Below are 20655 nucleotides of genomic sequence, written 5' to 3'. Positions count from 1 at the left end.
TTAAATGTATTTGGCTAAGGTGTATGTAAACTTCCACTGTATATATTAGAGGTCGACCGATTATGATTTTTCAACTCCGATACCGATTATTGGAGGACCAAAAAAAGCTTATACAGATTAAACATCGGCCAAGATTATATATATATATATATATATATATATATATATATATATATATATATAATATATAATATAGATAGATAAATAAATATATAATCTTGGCCGATATATATATATACATATACACACTGCTCAAAAAAATAAAGGGAACACTTAAACAACACAATGTAATTCCAAGTCAATCACACTTCTGTGAAATCAAACTGTCCACTTAGGAAGCAACACTGATTGACAATAAATTTCACATGCTGTTGTGCAAATGGAATAGACAACAGGTGGAAATTATAGGCAATTAACAAGACACCCCCAATAAAAGAGTGGTTCTGCAGGTGGTGACCACAGACCACTTCTCAGTTCCTATATTTCCTGGCTGATGTTTTGGTCACTTTTTAATGCTGGCGGTGCTTTCACTCCAGTGGTAGCATGAGACGGAGTCTACAACCCACACAAGTGGCTCAGGTAGTGCAGCTCATCCAGGATGGCACATCAATGCGAGCTGTGGTAAAAAGGTTTGCTGTGTCTGTCAGCGTAGTGTCCAGAGCATGGAGGCGCTACCAGGAGACAGGCCAGTACATCAGGAGACGTGGAGGAGGCCGTAGGAGGGCAACAACCCAGCAGCAGGACCGCTACCTCTGCCTTTGTGCAAGGAGAAGCAGGAGGAGCACTGCCAGAGCCCTGCAAAATGACCTCCAGCAGGCCACAAATGTGCATGTGTCTGCTCAAACGGTCAGAAACAGACTCCATGAGGGTGGTATGAGGGCCCGACGTCCACAGGTGGGGGTTGTGCTTACAGCCCAACACCGTGCAGGACGTTTGGCATTTGCCAGAGAACACCAAGATTGGCAAATTCACCACTGGAGCCCTGTGCTCTTCACAGATGAAAGCAGGTTCACACTGAGCACGTGACAGACGTGACAGATTGGAGACGCCGTGGAGAACATTCTGCTGCCTGCAACATCCTCCAGCATGACCGGTTTGGCGGTGGGTCAGTCATGGTGTGGGGTGGCATTTCTTTGGGGGGCCGCACAGCCCTCCATGTGCTCGCCAGAGGTAGCCTGACTGCAATTAGGTACCGAGATGAGATCCTCAGACCCCTTGTGAAACCATATGCTAGTGCGGTTGGCCCTGGGTTCCTCCTAATGCAAGACAATGCTAGACCTCATGTGGCTGGAGTGTGTCAGCAGTTCCTGCAAGAGGAAGGCATTGATGCTATGGACTGGCCCGCCCGTTCCCCAGACCTGAATCCAATTGAGCACATCTGGGACATCATGTCTCGCTCCATCCACCAACGCCACATTGCACCACAGACTGTCCAGGAGTTGGCGGATGCTTTAGTCCAGGTCTGGGAGGAGATCCCTCAGGAGACCATCCGCCACCTCATCAGGAGCATGCCCAGGCGTTGTAGGGAGGTCATACAGGCACGTGGAGGCCACACACACTACTGAGCCTCATTTTGACTTGTTTTAAGGACATTACATAAAAGTTGGATCAGCCTGTAGTGTGGTTATCCACTTTAATTTTGAGTGTGACTCCAAATCCAGACCTCCATGGGTTGATACATTTGATTTCCATTTTTGTGATTTTGTTGTCAGCACATTCAACTATGTAAAGAAAAAAGTATTTAATAAGAATATTTCATTCATTCAGATCTAGGATGTGTTATTTTAGTGTTCCCTTTATTTTGAGCAGTATATATATATATACACTGCTCAAAAAAATAAAGGGAACACTTAAACACAATGTAACTCCAAGTCAATCACACTTCTGTGAAATCAAACTGTCCACTTAGGAAGCAACACTGATTGACAATAAATTTCACATGCTGTTGTGCAAATGGAATAGACAAAAGGTGGAAATTACAGGCAATTAGCAAGACACCCCCAAAAAAGGAGTGATTCTGCAGGTGGTGACCACAGACCACTTCTCAGTTCCTATGCTTCCTGGCTGATGTTTCGGTCACTTTTGAATGCTGGCGGTGCTCTCACTCTAGTGGTAGCATGAGACGGAGTCTACAACCCACACAAGTGGCTCAGGTAGTGCAGTTCATCCAGGATGGCACATCAATGCGAGCTGTGGCAAAAAGGTTTGCTGTGTGTGTCAGCGTAGTGTCCAGAGCATGGAGGCGCTACCAGGAGACAGGCCAGTACATCAGGAGACGTGGAGGATGCCGTAGGAGGGCAACAACCCAGCAGCAGGACCGCTACCTCCGCCTTGTGAAATTTATTGTCAATCAGTGTTACTTCCTAAGTGGACAGTTTGATTTCACAGAAGTGTGATTGACTTGGAGTTACATTGTGTTGTTTAAGTGTTCCCTTAATTTTTTTGAGCAGTATATATATATATATATATATATATGCATACATACACACACACACACACTTGAAATAATGACAATTACAACAATAATGAATGAACACTTATTTTATCTTAATATAATACATAAATAAATTAAACCCATTTAGCCTCAAATAAATAATAAAACATGCTCAATTTGGTTTAAATAATGCAAAAACAGTGTTGGAGAAGTAAAAGTGCAATATGTGCCATGAAAAAAGCTAACGTTTAATGTTCCTTGCTCAGGACATATGAAAGCTGGTGGTTCAATATTCCCAGTAATGAAATATTAGGTTGCAGTTATTATAGGAAGTATGACTCGACTTTTTCTCTCTATACCATTTGTCTTTCATATACCTTTGACTATTGGATCTTCTAATAGATACTTTAGGATTGCCAGCCTAATCTCAGGAGTTGATAGGCTTGAAGTCATAAACAGCGCTGTGATCAAGCATTGCCAAGAGCTGCTGAAAAATGCAGTAAAGTTTGAATGAATGCTTACGAGCCTGCTGCTGCCTACCATCGCTCAGTCAGACTGCTCTATAAAATATCAAATCATAGCCTTAATTACAATATAATAAACACAGAAATACGAGCCTTTGGTCATTAATATGGTCAAATCCGGAAACTATAATTTCAAAAACAAAAAGTTTATTCTTTCAGTGAAATTCCGTATTTTATCAAACAGGTGGCAACCAAGTCTAAATATTGCTGTTACATTGTACAACCGTCAATGTTATGTCATAATTATGTAAAATTCTGGCAAATTAGTTCGCAACGAGCCAGGCGGCCCAAACTGTTGCATATACCCTGACTCTGCGTGCAATGAATGAAAGAGAAGTGACAAATTTTCCCTACTTAGTATTGTCTGCTAACATTCATTTCTTTAAACTAAATATTCAGGTTTAAAAATATATACTTCTGCGTATTTATTTTAAAGCAAAAGGTGTTCATGGTTAGGTACATTTGTGCAACGATTGTGCTTTTTTTCTCTCGCAAATGCGCCTTTGTTAAATCATCACCCGTTTGGCGAAGTAGGCTGTGATTCAATGATAAATTAACAGGCACCGCATTGATTAAATGCAATGCAGGACAAGCTAGTTAACCTAGTAATATCATCAACAATGTTTCATTAACTAGTGATTATGTGAAGAGTGATTGTATTTTATAAGATAAGTTTAATGCTAGCTAAAAACTTACCTTGGCTCCTCGCTGCACTCGCATAACAGGAGGTCAGCCTGCCACGCAGTTTCCTTATGGAATGCAATGTAATCGGCGTCCAAAAATGCCGATAATCGATTGTTATGAACACGCCCTAATTAAACTGGCCATGCCGATTAAATCGGTCGATCTCATACACACAAACACAGTTCCAGTCAAAAGTTTAGAACACCTACTCATTCAAGGATTTTTCTTTATTTTGACTATGTTCTACATTGTAGAATAATAGTGATGACATCAAAACTATGAAATAACACATATGGAATCATGTAGTAACCAAAAAAGTGTTAAACAAATCTACATCTATTTTATATTTGAGATTCTTCAAATAGCCACCCTTTGCCTTGATGACAGCTTTGCACACTCTTGGCAATCTCTCAACCAGCTTCACCTAGAATGTTTTTCCGACGGTCTTGAAGGAGTTCCCACATATGCGGAGCACTTGTTAGCTGCTTTTCCTTCACTCTGCGGTCCGACTCATCCCAAACCATCTCAATTTGGTTGAGGTTGGGGGGGTTGTGGAGGCCAGGTCATCTGAAGCAGCACTCCATCACTCTCCTTCTTGGTAAAATAGCCCTTACACAGCCTGGAGGTGTGTTGGGTCATTGTCCTGTTGAAAATGAAATGATAGTCCCACTAAGCGTAAACCAGATGGGATATCGCTGCAGAATGCTGTGGTAGCCATGCTGGTTAAGTGTACCTTGAATTATAACTATATCACAGACTGTGTCACCAGTAAAGCACCCCCACACCATAACACCACCTCGTCCATGCTTTACGGTGGGAAACACACATACAGTGATCATCCATTCACCTACTCTGTGTCTCACAAAGACACAGCGGTTGGAACCAAAAATCTCAAATTTGGACTCATCAGACCAAAAGGACAATTTCCACTGGTCTAATGTCCATTGCTTGTGTTTCTTGGCCCAAGGAAGTCTCTTCTTATTGGTGTCCTTTAGTAGTGGTTTCTTTGCAGCAATTGGACCATGAAGGCTTGATTCACCGTCTCCTCTGGTCAGTTGATTTTAAGATGTGTCTGTTACTTGAACGCCTAATCATTTATTTGGGCTGCAATTTCTGAGGCTGGCAACTCTAATGAACTTATCCTCTCCAGCACAGGTAACTCTGAGTCTTCCATTCCTGTGGTGGTCCTCATGAGAGCCAGTTCCATCATAGTGCTTGATGGTTTTTGCGACTGCGCCTGAAGAAACTTTCAAAGTTATTGAAATTCTCCGTACTGAATGACCATGTCTTAAAGTAACGATGAACTGTCGGTTCTCTTTGCTTCATTGAGCTGTTCTTGCCATAAAATGTACATGGTCTTTTACCAAATAGGGCTCTCTTCTGTATACCCCCCTACCTTGTCACAACACAATTGATTGGCTCAAACGCATTAAGAAAGAAATTCCACAAATTAACTAAACTAGGCACACCTGTTAAATTTAAATGCATTCCAGGTGACTACCTCATGAAGCTGGTTCAGAGAATGCCAAGAGTGTTCAAAGCTGTCATCAATGCAAAGGGTGGCTATTTGAAGAATCTCAAATATAAAATATATTTTGATTTGTTTAACTTCATTAGGGTAGGGGGCACTATTTTCACCCCCGGATGAAAAGTGTGCCCAAAGTAAACTGCCTGCTACTCAGGCCCAGAAGCTAGGATATGCATATAATAGATATATTTGGATAGAAATCTCTAAAGTTTCCAAAACTGTTAAAATAATGTCTGTGAGTATAACAGAACGGATATGGCAGGCGAAAACTTATAGTTTTCTATTGAATGCCATTACAGTATCCATTGACTTAGGACTCAAATTGCACTTCCTATGGCTTCCACTAGATGTCAACAGTCTTTAGAAATTGTTTCAGGCTTGTGTTCTGAAAATTGAGGGAGTAAGACCACTCTGAACGAGTGGACCATTCGGTGTCCCAGAGGTTTTTCATGCGCACAACTGAGAGCACGCCTTTCTTGTTTTACTTTTATATTGACGAAGCTTCTGTCCGGTTGAAATGTTATTGATTATTATGACTAAAAACAACCTGATGATTGATTATAAACATTGTTGACCTTGTTTCTACGAACTTTAGTGATACTTTTCGGATTTCTCTTCTGTCTGTTGTGACTGCCTTTGAGCCTGTAGATTACTGAACAAAGCGCGCGAACAATACAGAGGTTTTTGGATATGAGGGACTTCATCAAACAAAACAAACATTTATTGAGTAAATGGGAGTATTGTGAGTGCAACCATGTGAAGAGCAAAAGGTAAGGGATTCATTTTATCACTATTTCTGACTTGTGTAACTCCTCCACTTAGCTGGTAACTGTTTGTAATGATTTGTCTGCTGGGCGCTGTTCTCAGATAATCGCATGTTATGCTTTCGCTGTAAAGCCTTTTGAAATCTGACACCGTGGTTTGATTAACAAGAAGTTAATCTTTAAACCGATGTATAACACTTGTATGTTTTATGAGTATTTCTGTTTTTGAATTTGGTGCTCTACAATTTCACTGGATGGGACGGTAGCGTCCCACACCCCCTGGAGACGTTAACACTTTTTTGGTTACTACATGATTCCACATGTGTTATTTCATAGTTTTGATGTCATCACTATTATTATACAATGTAGAAAATAGTAAAAATAAAGAAAAACCTTTGAATGAGAAGGTGTTCTAAAACTTTTGACCGGTAGTGTAGACGCACGCACACACCTTCCATAGATAAACTTTTAAACGGTAGTGTGAGGTCACTTAGAAATGTCCTCGTTTTTGAAAAACACATTTTTTTGTACATTAAAATAACATCAAACTCAGCAGAAATACAGTGTCGACATTGCTAATGTTGTAAATGACTATTGTAGCTGGAAACGGCAGATTTTTATGGAATATCTACATAGCCATACAGAGGCCCATTATCAGCAACCATCACTCCTGTGTTCCAATGGCACGTTGTGTTAACTAATCCAAGTTTTTTATTTAAAAAGGCTAATTGATCATTAGAAAACCCTTTTGCAATTACAGTGGCTTGCAAAAGTATTCACCCCCCCCTTAGCATTTTTCCTATTTTGTTGCCTTACAACCTGGAATTAAAATAGATTTTTGGGGGGTTTGTATCATTTGATTTACACAACATGCCTACCACTTTGAAGATGCAAAATATTTTTTTAAATTGTGAAACAAACAAGAAATAAGACCAAAAAAAAACTGAAAACTTGAGCGTGCATAGCTATTCAACCCCCAAAGTCAAAACTTTGTAGATCCACCTTTCGCAGCAATTACAGCTGCAAGTCTTTTGGGGTATGTCTCTATAAGCTTGGCACATCTAGCCACTGGGATTTTTGCCCATTCTTCAAGGCAAAACTGCTCCAGCTCCTTGAAGTTGGATGGGTTCCACTGGTGTACAGCAATCTTTAAGTCATACCACAGATTCTCAATTGGATTGAGGTCTGGGCTTTGACTAGGCCATTCCAAGACATTTAAATGTTTCCCCTTAAACCACTCAAGTGTTGCTTTAGCAGTATGCTTAGGGTCATTGTCCTGCTGGAAGGTGAATCTCTGTCCCAGTCTCAAATCTCTGGAAGACTGAAACAGGTTTGCCTCAAGAATTCCCCTGTATTTAGCGCCATCCATCACTCCTTCCTTCAATTCTGACCAGTTTCCCGGTCCCTGCCGATGAAAAACATCCCCATAACATGATGCTGCCACCACCATGCTTCACTGTGGGGATGGTGCTCTCGGGGTGATGGGAAGTGTTGGGTTTGCGCCAGACATAGCGTTTTCCTTGAAGGCCAAATAGCTACATTTTAGTCTCATCTGACCAGAGTACCTTCTTCCATATGTTTGGGGAGTCTCCCACATGCCTTTTGGCGAACACCAAACGTGTTTGCTTATTTTTTTCTTTTACCTCTCTGGGGCAGGTGGGACGCAATCGTCCCACCTGGCCAATAGCCAGGGAAAATATAGCGCGAAATATACAAATAAAATGATATAAAATTCTAACTTTCATGAAATCACACATGTAAGATACCAAATTAAAGCTACACTCGTTGTGAATCCAGCCAACATGTCAGATTTCAAAAAGGCTTTTCGGCGAAAGCATAAGATGCTATTATCTGATGATAGCACAACAGTAAACAAAGAGAGTAGCATATTTCAACACTGCAGGCACGGCACAAAACGCAGAAATAAAATATAAATCATGCCTTACCTTTGACGAAATTATTTTGTTGGCACTCCAATATGTCCCATAAACATCACAAATTGTCCTTTTGTTCGATTAATTCCGTTGATATATATCCAAAATGTCAATTTATTTGGACCGTTTCATCCAGAAAAACACAGCTTCCAACTTTCGCAACGTCACTACAAAATATATCAAAAGTTACATGTAAACTTTACCAAAACATTTCAAACTACTTTTGTAATACAACGTTAGGTATTTTTAAACGTTAATAATCGATCAATTTGAAGACGGGGTGATCTGTGTTCAATACAAAAAGAAAACAAACTGACGCAGCTTTTTTCGTAACGTGCATCTCTAAAACAATTTACTTCATGTGACCCTCATTTATGATAGTCCTACTTCTTCATTACACAAAGGAATAACCTAAACCGATTTCCAAGGACTGGTGACATCCAGTGGAAGCGGTAGGAACTGCAAGCAAGTCCCTTAGAAATCTGGTCTCTATGTATGTATGTATGTATGTATGTATGTATGTATGTATGTATGTATGTATGTACTGAGATCGTGTGACACTTAAATAAAGTCCACCTGAGTGCAATCTAACGAATTATGTGACTTCTGAAGGTAATTGGTTGCACAAGATCTTATTTAGGGGCTTCATAGCAAAGCGGGTGAATACATATGCACGCACCACTTTTCCGTTTTTTTATTTTAAACAAGTAGTTTTTTTTTCCACTTTCACAACTTTGACAAATTTTTGTATGTCCATTTTCATGAAATCCAAATAAAAATCCATTTAAATTACAGGTTGTAATGCAACAAAATAGGAATAACTCCAAGGAGTATGAATACTTTTGCAAGGCACTGTATGTTAGCACAGCTGAAAACTGTTGTTCTGATTAAAGAAGCAATAAAACTGGCCTGCTTTAGACTAGTCTGGAGCATCAGCATTTGTGGGTTCGATTAAAGGCTCAAAATGGCCAGAAACAAAGACCTTTCTTCTGAAACTCGTCAGTCTATTCTTGTTCTGAGAAATGAAGGATATTCCATGTGAAATTGCCAAGAAACTGAAGTTATTACACATTGATTACACTATCACTCGTATTTCATATAAACAACGATTCATTGATACGTATGCTATGACGCTGGTAAGCTTGTCTCGCGCGCACCTACAGTGCTGGTCATTAAAAAAAACACCTAGCTAACTCATGAATGCAAACAATGTTCTTCCCCAAAAACATAGAAAAATGACATCTGTTTCAGTAGCTATAGCTAGGTGTCATCTAAAATAACCTTGATTTATAAGACCGTTCTTATTTGTTTAATGGGTGGACCCATCAATGTGAAGCTAGCCACAATAAGGATTAGCCACAATAGTGGACTTTGAGGTTAACCTTCAAAAGAAAAGTATGTCATTGACAGTGATGCAAATTAATATAAATAGTAGAATTATGCCATAATCGAATAGATCATGCTAAACGACATTGGAATGTTATATAAAATCAACAAAAGACAATCATTTGTTAATTTGACAAAACTGTTGAAACCACACTGGATGTATTAGACTTTAGAATTGCATTGTGGGCATACTTATTTCACTTACAGACTTACCTATGGATTGTGGATCAATGACATGGGGTATCAGTCTACTCAGTGACACCCAGAGAACATTACTCTTATTGTAACTCTCTTCTCATAACTCTTATTGTGGGACTCTGAAACAACTGAATTGAACCACATTTATTGTCAACCTATGTATATTGAATACTATTCCAGAGGAAAAACAATACTGCGTGGATGTTTTGAAGTATGATAACTCTGAGGAGGATGTTGGGGAAAAAATATCTTGGGTATTGAGTAGACCGATACCCCATTTCATTGATCCCCAATCCTTAGGTAAAGCTGTACACGGCAGTATGTATGTCAATACACACAATAAGCTGACTGGGGAGGTGATTTCACACAATCACAGTCCGGCGATAAGAGCTACAACGCTAATATTTGAGTTAGCTCTTCACAGTTGTTTTCTGTGGCTGTCACCAAGTTGACTGACACCCCATTTCATTGCTTCACATTCCAACCTTGTTTAACATTATCGAGTCTAAATATGGCATGATTCCACCAATTGTAACCCTTTGCATCACTTTCAAATAGGTACTTTTATTTTGAAGGCAAATCGCAATTTCTAAAAATAAAAAAAGATTGTGCCTAATCCTTATTGTGGCTAGCTTCACAACACATTACCCGGTCTGGTTGAGCCTTATGAAGCTAGCTGGCTGCTTATATATAACGTTAGCTTTGGGCATCAGGGTTTAGTAGCTGGCTAGCCATTTATTTTCATGAACTGAAGTTTAATTTCAATAGGCGAACAACAAGTGGCTACCTAGCCTATACTTACTCACAAGGATTCCTAAATCATTGCTAAGAATAATGAAAATGACTGCAGTTTCTATAGGTCATTGTTTTCAGGCTGGTTGTATTGGTGCTAGCTAGGTATTAAGCTAACGCTAGCTAGCTACCCCAGAAGTTGCAGTCCAACACAACATTCTGCAATTAAACTGTGTTAATTAAAAGCTTAATTAACACATCAAAGTGTTATTTTACATGTATATTTTTTGACACACAAAGACCCAAACGGCGTTCCATACAAACTGGCTCTACTGAGAATATAAAGAGTGAGAGGCCCCGGTGCACAACTGAGCAAGAGGACAAGTACATTAGAGTGTCTAGTTTGAGAAACAGACGCCTCAAGTCATCAACTGGCAGCTTCATTAAATAGTACCCGCAAAACACCAGTCTCAACGGTGAAGAGGCGACTCCGGGATGCTGGCCTTTTGGAAATGGCAGAAGGACAGCATCCCGGAGTCGCCTCTTCACCGGGGCCTCCCACCCTTTTTATTCTGATTCGAGCCAGTTTGTGCTGTTCTGTGAAGGGAGTAATGGTTGCTGATAATGGGCCTCTGTATGCCTATGTAGATATTCCTTTTTTTTTTTTATATATTTAGATCAGCTGTTTCCAGTTACAATAGTCATTTACAACATTAACAATGTCTACACTGTATTTCTGATCAATTCCATGTTATTTTAAATGGACGAAAAAGTGATTTTCTTTCAAAAACAAGGACATTTCTAAGTGACCCCAAACTTTTGAACGGTAGTATATATATATATATATTTTACACACACACACAGTGCATTCGGAAAGTATTCAGACCCCTTGACTTTTCCCTCATTTAGTTCCGTTACAGCCTTATTCTAAAATGGATACAATTACAATTTTCCCCTCAATCTACACACAATAAACCCTTAATGACAAAGCAAAAACCGGTTGAGAAACTTTTGAAAATAAAATACAGAAATACCTTATTTACATAAGTATTCAGACGCTTTGCTATGAGACTCGAAATTGAGCTCAGCTGCATCCTGTTTCCATTGATCATCCTTAAGATGTTGCTAGAACTTGATTGAGTCAACCTGTGGTAAATTCAATTGATTGGACAAGATTTGGAAAGGCACACACACCTGTCTACATCGTTCTTAAATTGAAGAAGTTGCTTCCCGAGTGGTGCAGTGGTTCAAGGCACTGCATCGCAGTACTAGCTGTGCCACTAGAGATCGTGGTTCGAGTCCAGGCTCTGTCATAGCCGGCCGCGACCGGAGGACCTATGGGGCGACGCACAATTGCCCCAGCGTCGTCCGGGTAAAGGGAGGGTTTGGCCGGCAGGGACGTTCTTGTCACATCTCGCTCTAGCGATTCCTGTAGCGGGCCGGGCGCAATGCACTCTGACATGGTCGCCAGGTGTACGGTATTTCCTCCGACACATTGGTGCGGCTGGCTACCGGGTTAAGTGGGCGTTGTGTCAAGAAGCAGTGCGGCTTGGCTGGGTTGTGTTTCGGAGGACCCACGGCTCTCGACCTTCACCTCTCCCGAGTCCATATGGGAGTTGCAGCGATGAGACAAGACTGTAACTACCAATTGGATAACATGAAAATTGGGGAGAAAAAAGAAATGAAAAGAAAAAAAGAAGTTTGGAAACACCAAGACTCTTCCCAGAGCAGGCCGCCTGGCCAAACTGAGCAATAGGGGGAGAAGGGCATTGGTCAGGGAGGTTTTCAAGAACCCGATGGTCACTCTGACCTAGCTTCAGAGTTCATCTGTAGAGATGGGAAACCCTTCCAGAAGAACAACCATCTCTGCAGCACTCCACCAATCAGGCCTTTATGGTAGAGTGGCCAGACCGAAGCCACACCTCAGTAAGGCACGACAGCCCACTTGGAGTTTGCCAAAAGGCACCTAAAGGACTCAGACCATGAGAAACAAGATTTTCTGGTCTGATGAAACCAAGATTGAACCCTTTGGCCTGAATGCCAAGCGCCACACCCTGGAGAAAACCTGGCACCACCCCTACGGTGAAGCATGGTGGTGGCAGCATCATGCTGTGGGGATGTTTTTCAGCAGCAGGGACTAGGAGACTAGTCAGGATCAAGGGAAAGATGAAAGTAGCAAAGTACAGCGAGATTCTTGATGAAAACCTGCTCCAGAGCGCTCAGGACCTCAGACTGGGGCAAAGGTTCACCATCTAACAGGACAACGGCCCTAAACACACGGCCAAGACAATGCAGGAGTGGCGTCAGGACAAGTCTCTGAATGTCCTTGAGTGGCCCAGCCAGAGCCCGGACTTGAACCCGATCTAAAATAGCAGTGCAGTGACGCTCCCCAACCAACCTGACAGAGCGTGAGGATCTGCAGAGAAGAATGTGATACACTCCCCAAATACAGGTGAGCCAAGCTGTAGTGTCATACCCAAGAAGACCTGAGGCTGTACTTACATAAATGTGAAATTGAAGTTGATTATTTTTCATACATTTGCTAAATGTTTTGAAAACCTGTTTTTGGTTTGTCATTATGGGGTATTGTGTGTAAAGTGATCAGGTAAAAAAAAAACAATTTAATTAATTTTAGAACAAGGGTGTAACGTAACAAAATGTGGAAAAAATCAAGGGGTCTGAATACTTTCCGAATGCACTAACTGTGATAGCAATGTTTGGTTGGTGTCATCATACACCTAGGCATGGCCATTTTAGTGACATGGCCATCCTTAAGTCTTCCATTAAAGGAAAACGTGTGGGATGTGTTCTATATATTCAGACCACCTTTTTTCAGACGTAAACCTATATGTTTGAGTGCCACACACACAAGTCAAAGTAAATGAAGGAATCATCATGCTTTGTCAAAACAACTTACCAATCACAACCAGTAGAATCCAAATTAGATATATTCCACTGTTGAAATGTGTTGCGTACTGGCGGAACAAGCACATTAATATAGGCGGTAAAACAAAAAACAAGATGTTGCTGATCTGAAATGAAAAAAAATTAAGGGAATGAAAATGTGAGCAGAATTGTAGCCTAAAAGTTACCAAGCAAATGACATGCTTGATACAAATACAATACACACATCCATTAATTTCACTCTGTATTGCAACATAATTTCTGAATCTTTAGGAACACGTGGCCACAGTAAGGATACGAATACAAGAGGTAGGCCTATTGAACAATGTTTCATCTAAAATACCAAGATGTCTTCTTGATAGGCAAAAAAATATATATATATATATTTAAAATAACATTCAGCACTGATAGTAGCTGACAGCTGTTGAAACAGATGAGGTGCCATTGCGCCTGTGTGTTCAAAAAAATCTAACTGTTGAAAAGTGAGGATGTGTCGACGACCAATCTGGGGTAGTAACATTCAAACGAAATCACAATACAGTAAATAACGGAAAGCAGTGCCATGCAGAAAAGTAAGGATTAGCAAATATTGACACAAAGACACTAAGCAATGGCTGTCACAAAACAGATTACAATATTGGCATAAAGATACATGACTAACCGTGTTATAAAACTCTGCAATGCTTGGGTAAATAAGGTAATTGCCTTCACACCAGTCCACCTCGGAGCTTCCAGCTTGCAGTTGGTCCCAAAACATAGGATTAGTCATGTCTCGACTTGTTCTAGTAATGGATAGGACTCCGCAGTCACTATTGAGATAAAGCAGTCGACTATCAAATCAGCTGTGGACCGCTAGACGATCAATTACCAGAATTTGAAACACGTAGCTGTATACAAAATGCATCCAAATTCAAACGCATTTTAAATCACCAGTATATCCCAATGCAAGCTTGTCGTACAACTCCGCTCTCAACAAAGTGCAAGAGCGCTGTAAATATTGTTCTTGTTCTTCGTCTTCTTCTTCTTTGGGATTTGGTTGTCGGCTCGCATCGAACTTCTAGTTGCATACACCGCCACCTACTGCACTGGTGTGTGATGCCATTCACGGTCTACATACATTATATTATTGGAAATAATAATGCAAAATTGGGGAAAAGGATAATACCTACCACCTATTAGCCCTATCTAAAAAAAAAACACCACTCATTACACTATTTAACCCTATCTATTCCTACTCCAGACCAATGGTCTGAGAGAACATATCACTACCACTCAACACTGCCTCTAGCAGTTCTGCAGTAAATCCTCGCAATCCCAAGTACCTCTCTGCCGCTGCCACTACAAACTATATTTTCTGTGACTTTCGATTAATTTCTGCAGTACAACCATGGCTATAAATGCTAAAAAGCCCACCTTACTGAAGCGCACATTCTTCCTATCACTCTCTCAACCTCTGCCTACTCACAGGAATCCTCTCAGGATCCCTCACCCTGTACCCATCCTTCTCTACCACTCTCTTCACTGCTTCAGTATTCAACACTTTCTGTACTACACTCAATCTGCCTTTCTCTCACCGGATACCTCCTATCTCCAGCCCAATGATCACCCCCACAACTAACAAACAGAACTTTCTACACCGATACTACACATTCCTTTGTCTCATGCCCCCCTGCACACTTCTCACATCTGCTGCAGGCATCTGCTGCAATATGCCCATAACCTTGACATCAAAAACACTGTTATATTTTCAGAACATAAACTCTCAATGGATAACTGACACTTCCTACTTTTACCTTATCTGGTAACAACTGCATCAAAACTCAGCATGACAGATAATGTCTTCTCCTTTTCCCCAACGGATCTATGTTTCATCAAGCGGCGGGCGTCACAGACACGGGGAATCTTCCATTTCAACTGCTCCTCCTCAACACTTCATGCCACCCCCGTTATCATTCCTTTCAACGGCGCCCTGTTATGGAGAGCAAAGCACGTCAAAATGATTGCCCCTAATCCCGTAAACCAGAGCGCCCTCTGGGCGGAGGAAACACAATAAATCATCACGAGTCCACTTCAAGTTACCTTCACCATCTCAACAGTCCCCAACCTCTCCTCCACCCAACCTGATACCACATATGGATCAACCACACAGCAAGACTCCATTCTCTCTACAAATCTCACTCCCACTGGACCTAAATCATCCTTAGGACGAGGCCCGAAATCGGCAATCCTCACCGCAGGTAGTTCACCCTCACTCTCAACAAATTCCATCTCTGAACTATTGGAGCTTGTATCCCTGTTTTTGCATTTGACACCCACCTTCCTCACCTCACTACTTTCCTCTTCACTCAACTTCTTCTCAGCAGTCATCAAAGCACCTGCCACTACATTTAATTCATCCTCACTCTCGTCCTGTCCCATTTCCTCCTCAAGCTCTTCCAAAAGTTCTGTGCGATCCTCCATTCCATATTCACTCAATAAATATTCCATGTCTCTCCTTTTTTAAATTTTCCATCATCTTCTCGTTCACCAGATCTTTCAGAAGGCTTGTGCAATCCCCCACTCCATCTTTATTCATAATATGTTCCACTTCCTTCCTTATTTTATTTTATGTCATCCTCCCCACCGTGGCCTTCGCCCAATTACTCTCTTCACCACTGTAATTCTTCTATAATGGCGGCCCGCAAGCCAACGTTGCATGCTGCAACCTACTGTGCTGGAGTGTGTGGTCAATCACGGTTTACAACATTTCTATATCCTCCTACCTAACTCAGTACTTCTGAGAAAATAAATAACAGCCCTACTAACTTCTAATAGACCCTCCCACATCCCCAAAATCCCTTCCAACCCGTCCAACCTCGTCCAACCTCAATGACCCTACACTTCGGTCTTTTCCTCTCTTCAACATACTTACAACAATATAATAACACGTGCTCCACCATTTCATGGACCGTATAGTCCAGACACAAACCATTCACATGCTTGCCAACCAGATGAAATGACAAGTTCAATGGACAATGTCCCAAGAGCAATCGAGCAAACACCAACTCTTCCTTCCTAATCTTACCATTGAATATTGGTCCACCAACCTTTCTTTGGAGGGCATATAAATGCCGGCACTTGGGCTCAGAGTCCCATCTCTTCTGCCACACATCTATCAAAATGACTCTGATCATACACTTGGCCTCACCTCTACCCAGTGGAACATTTAATATAAATTATATCAGGTTGCAAAGCTCTTTTGGCTAACTGGTCTGCAATTTCATTTGCTGTAATTCTTCTTCTTCTTCTTCTTCTGTGGATTTTATATGGCAGTTGGCAACCAACTTTGAGGTGCATTACCGCCACCAACTAGACTGGAGTGTGGACCAGAGACAGGGGATGTCTAAATTCTACCCATTATTCTCGTCTCCCTAAGGAAATGAAATACATAGTTAAATACTACACCCCCTGAAGAGTTCCTTAGCATTTCACTCAATCTTGGCTCTTCCACCCCATTACTCCATAAATCTCCCTTTCCCTCCCATGTTTCTGGCACTGAAGTGTGGTGTAATCTCAAGTAGGCCTACCCTTGAATACAGCAACAAATTGTAACACATGCGTGATGATGCACAAGTATACTTTTACAGACAGACAAAAATGATGAAATCACATATGTAGTGAATTACAGCATATTGAAATAGTTGACAATAAAGAAAGACAAATACCTTGTTTATACTGTCATTGGAGAGGAATATGGGGATATTAGAGACTAGGTTCAGTGACAATTTTTTTATAATTACATGTTTCATTTAGGAGTATTAAACGGAATGTTTCCATTACATTTGTGCATGCAGATTTAAATGCTGATGAAAGATTCTTATGAGAAAAAGGCAACATTGTAACTAACACCACGTGTTATCGCGATAGCGTATGATGCCTATGTGAGACAGCAAGGCGGACATCCGCTCTCTTTTCGGTGGCAGACTGTTATCGAGGCAGTTTTACAAAATGAAGGTAAGAGAATTCAATTCAACTTATCTTTCAAATAACATATCTATCCTTGTTAATGTCCAGTCCGAATTGAGGTAGTTTATTACAATATTATAAAACGGTATCTTGTTTAGTCAGATATTGCATTGTATTTTAGGATGCATGTTGATTTTGTTGCTAGCTAGCTAGTTAGCTATGGCTGGCGACGTTACTAAGTAAACCTGAAAACATGTCTGCCTCCTGAGAGAAATGTGCATGTCTTGCCGGGCGTCATTCAAAGAACCGCAATAACGTATCCTCTGCTGTTCTTGGGGGGTACGAATATTATTATATTTCGCCGATCAGTTGCACGTTTGTTAATCGCAACGTAGTCATCCTCAAGGCCGCTTCCAGCCAGCTTGCTTCCGATATTGGTTAACTACAGTTAACGTTAGCTACTTAATAGCGTGTACCTGGATCGTACCAAATAGTGTAAAGCTAACTGCCGAATTCATTTCCCCTGACTAAAATTCACTTGCAACCTGTGTTCTGTGTAACGAATCTTGTTTCTAGGAAACTAGCTAACAAGAATTAACCAATTGCATTAACTAGCCAACATGCCAGTATCTGCCAATTGCTAGCATCCCGTGTACATCTGCATCATGTTGCACTCAATTCAGCTGTCTCACCATTGTTTTGGTTAGGCTACTGTAGTAGTTAATTATTCAAGACATTTAAAGTTGGTTATGGATGGGTAGCGTAGGTGCAAGGTGATCGTCTAGCAAACAATCTGCCTGATGTACATTGCTAAGGCCTTCTCAACTAGGAGAGCTTGCTACAGCTAGTCAATCTACAACACACTGATCTATATATGTCTCTCTCAGCTGAATATCTCGTTTCCTGCCACTGGCTGTCAAAAGCTGATTGAAGTGGATGATGAGCGCAAGTTGCGAACCTTCTACGAGAAGCGTATGGCCACAGAGGTGGCTGCTGATCCCCTGGGAGATGAGTGGAAGGTAAGCTGCAGTCACTAAGAAAGCTGCTCAGTTTTCAGATCCTGCAGGCAATTTTTTTAAATAGTTAAATTAGTTCGTCTCAAACTCAAGTGAATGTAGTCTTCACTATTTACGCCAAGCGCATTGACTATAGCGTTGGGTAATTTTGGAATAGTCCATTTAATGCCTTGGGTGCCAGTGTGCCTTGAACACGAGCAGTATCAACATTCTGTTTCAACTCAACATGATCTCACACAACTTAGTAGACCCTTCCTGGCTGGTCTGTAGGGGGAACAGTGTTGTGCTACAGAAACTGCATATCTGCTTTACCAGATGCAACCTTACCCTCTGACCATGGCTGGTTGAACTGCATTGCTCTTCCAAACCTTTCACTGAACAAATGTCTTACTTGTGTGATCAACATGTCCTTGTATAGAGCAAGGTTTTCTTACTTAATCTTGGCTCTCATCTCTCCCAGGGCTACATGGTGCGCATCAGCGGAGGCAACGACAAGCAGGGCTTCCCCATGAAGCAGGGTGTGCTGACCCATGGTCGTGTGCGCTTGCTGCTTGCCAAGGGCCATTCCTGTTACCGCCCCCGTAGGACAGGAGAGCGCAAACGCAAGTCTGTCCGTGGCTGCATCGTTGATGCCAACCTCAGCGTGCTGAACTTGGTTATCATCAAGAAAGGTATGGCGTTGTAATGATGGTAACCACTTGATCTGGCACACCTTAGTAGACCCTTTCTGGCTGATCTGTAGCCTCAAAGGGGGGACAGTGTTGTGCTACAGAAACTGTAGAGCTGCTTTACCAGATGCAACCTGACCCTCTGACCATGGCTGGTTGAACTGCAATGCTCTCCCAATCCTTTCCCCATTTAACATTGGGTTATTTTGAAAGGTCATATTTTTAAAAATGTATTATTTAACCGTCATTTTCACAGGGAAGTCCTACTGAGACTAGGGTCTTATTTTTTTACGATGAGTCCTGCATAAATTTATTTAAACACAATATACCGTATACAAATTTACAAAACCTATTAAGGAAAACAAGACGTGCATGTTTCAAGTCTCTAACTTTGAAAACAACTTGAACATCCTCAGTGCTGTTCTGCTCCCGCTGCCACCGCTTGGATGTGGTTAACCATTTGGGTGGTGATTTCTGTATAGACTGTTTTAAATCTAGTGGCCTGACACCTTTTCGCTCCATCTTCCAGGTGAGAAGGACATCCCCGGCCTGACCGACAGCACTGTGCCCCGCCGCTTGGGACCCAAGAGGGCCAGTAAGATCCGCAAGCTCTTCAACCTGGCCAAGGAGGATGATGTCAGGCAGTATGTTGTGAGGAGACCCCTGACTAAAGAAGGTGAGGCCTACACTGCTTCTATATGGTCCTGTTAATGAATGGATTGGTAACACGCTTAGCACACCAGCACTTGTAAACTCTTGACAGCATGATTTAATTTTTTTTAAACTTCTAATATTTCTGCTTGCCAAATTGTGCAAAAGTTATTGTCTGGCACACCAGTAGACAAGAAAGGTATGGAGTTGTAATGATGGTAACCACTTGATCTGGCACACCTTAGTAGACCCTTTCTGGCTGATCTGTAGCCTCAAAGGGGGGACAGTGTTGTGCTACAGAAACTGTAGAGCTGCTTTACCAGATGCAACCTGACCCTCTGACCATGGCTGGTTGAACTGCAATGCTCTCCCAATAAGTAGATTTGCTAAAATCTCATTTGAGGCAACTTATAGTTTTGTGTGGGACATTTTGAATGAATGGGACATTTCTTTCATGTGAACATTGGCAGGCCAAATGAGTTGATACACTCAAAATATATCAACTATAACACATTCGGTATACTGGCTAGAATGAACAACGGCTACAACTCTCAATCACTAAGATCTACATACATTTCATAAACATTGAAACCTTAACTATTTTCCCATGTGCACACACACTTTGTAGTAAATGCCACTGGTAACACTTCGTCTTTTCCAGGTAAGAAGCCCAGGACCAAGGCTCCCAGGATCCAGAGGCTGGTGACACCCCGTGTGCTGCAGCACAAGCGCCGCCGCATTGCCCTTAAGAAACAGCGCACTCAGAAGAACAAGGAAGAGGCTTCCGAGTACGCCAAGCTGCTGGCCAAGAGGATGAAGGTACTGAAGGGACTTAGGCACTACTTAGGCATTTGGCTGTAATATGAGTCATTATGTATTCTGTGTAATGAATTGCCATGAATGTTGTGAATACCATTCATTTCATTCCAATGATTGCAAGTGAGTTGATGTATGATTGCAAGTTGACTCATAAAATGGTTAATAAAATTACAATTCATTAAAAATGTCCATAGGTATAACATCCCCAATGACGTGAACAATTTTGCCATTTGAGTAACTTAGGAAGTCCTTAGGAAGACTAACAAATCTCATCCTTGTTTGCAGGAGGCTAAGGAGAAGCGCCAGGAACAGATCGCCAAAAGGCGCCGTCTCTCCTCCCTTCGGGCCTCCACATCCAAATCTGAGTCCAGCCAGAAGTGAAATGTGGAATTGAATTAAATGGTTTGCTGAAATGCTGTTACTGGTGTTTTTATTGTTTCGTACATCTAACATAATGTCCATGTCTGA

The 20655-nt window shown here is 41.4% G+C and overlaps 2 protein-coding genes across 3 annotated transcripts in view; one reads left to right on the top strand and one right to left on the bottom strand.

Moving 5' to 3' along the window:
- Positions 1–14112, bottom strand: part of LOC129824121 (alkaline ceramidase 2-like) — a 46536-nt gene extending 32424 nt beyond the window's left edge. For both annotated transcript variants that reach the window (XM_055883480.1, XM_055883490.1), the window contains exons 1-2: positions 13750–14112; positions 13102–13216 (exon numbers count right to left, since the gene is read on the bottom strand). In XM_055883480.1, coding sequence (XP_055739455.1) covers positions 13102–13216; positions 13750–13857 — 223 coding nt within the window. In that variant the 5' untranslated portion in view covers positions 13858–14112. The remainder of the gene's footprint in view (positions 1–13101; positions 13217–13749) is intronic.
- Positions 14113–16992: 2880 nt separating this feature from the next.
- Positions 16993–20604, top strand: LOC129824115 (40S ribosomal protein S6). The gene is made up of 6 exons (XM_055883466.1): positions 16993–17081; positions 17921–18052; positions 18510–18720; positions 19247–19393; positions 20030–20187; positions 20473–20604. Exons 1-6 carry the CDS (start codon positions 17076–17078, stop codon positions 20566–20568), a joined length of 750 nt encoding a protein of 249 aa, XP_055739441.1. The 5' UTR covers positions 16993–17075; the 3' UTR covers positions 20569–20604.
- Positions 20605–20655: the final 51 nt, after the last annotated feature.

The sequence above is a fragment of the Salvelinus fontinalis genome, chromosome 2 (assembly GCF_029448725.1).
Source record: "Salvelinus fontinalis isolate EN_2023a chromosome 2, ASM2944872v1, whole genome shotgun sequence".
Taxonomy (NCBI): Eukaryota; Metazoa; Chordata; class Actinopteri; order Salmoniformes; family Salmonidae; genus Salvelinus; species Salvelinus fontinalis.
The sequence above is the reverse complement of the archived record's forward strand: the minus strand, read 5'-3'. Positions and strand labels throughout refer to the sequence as shown.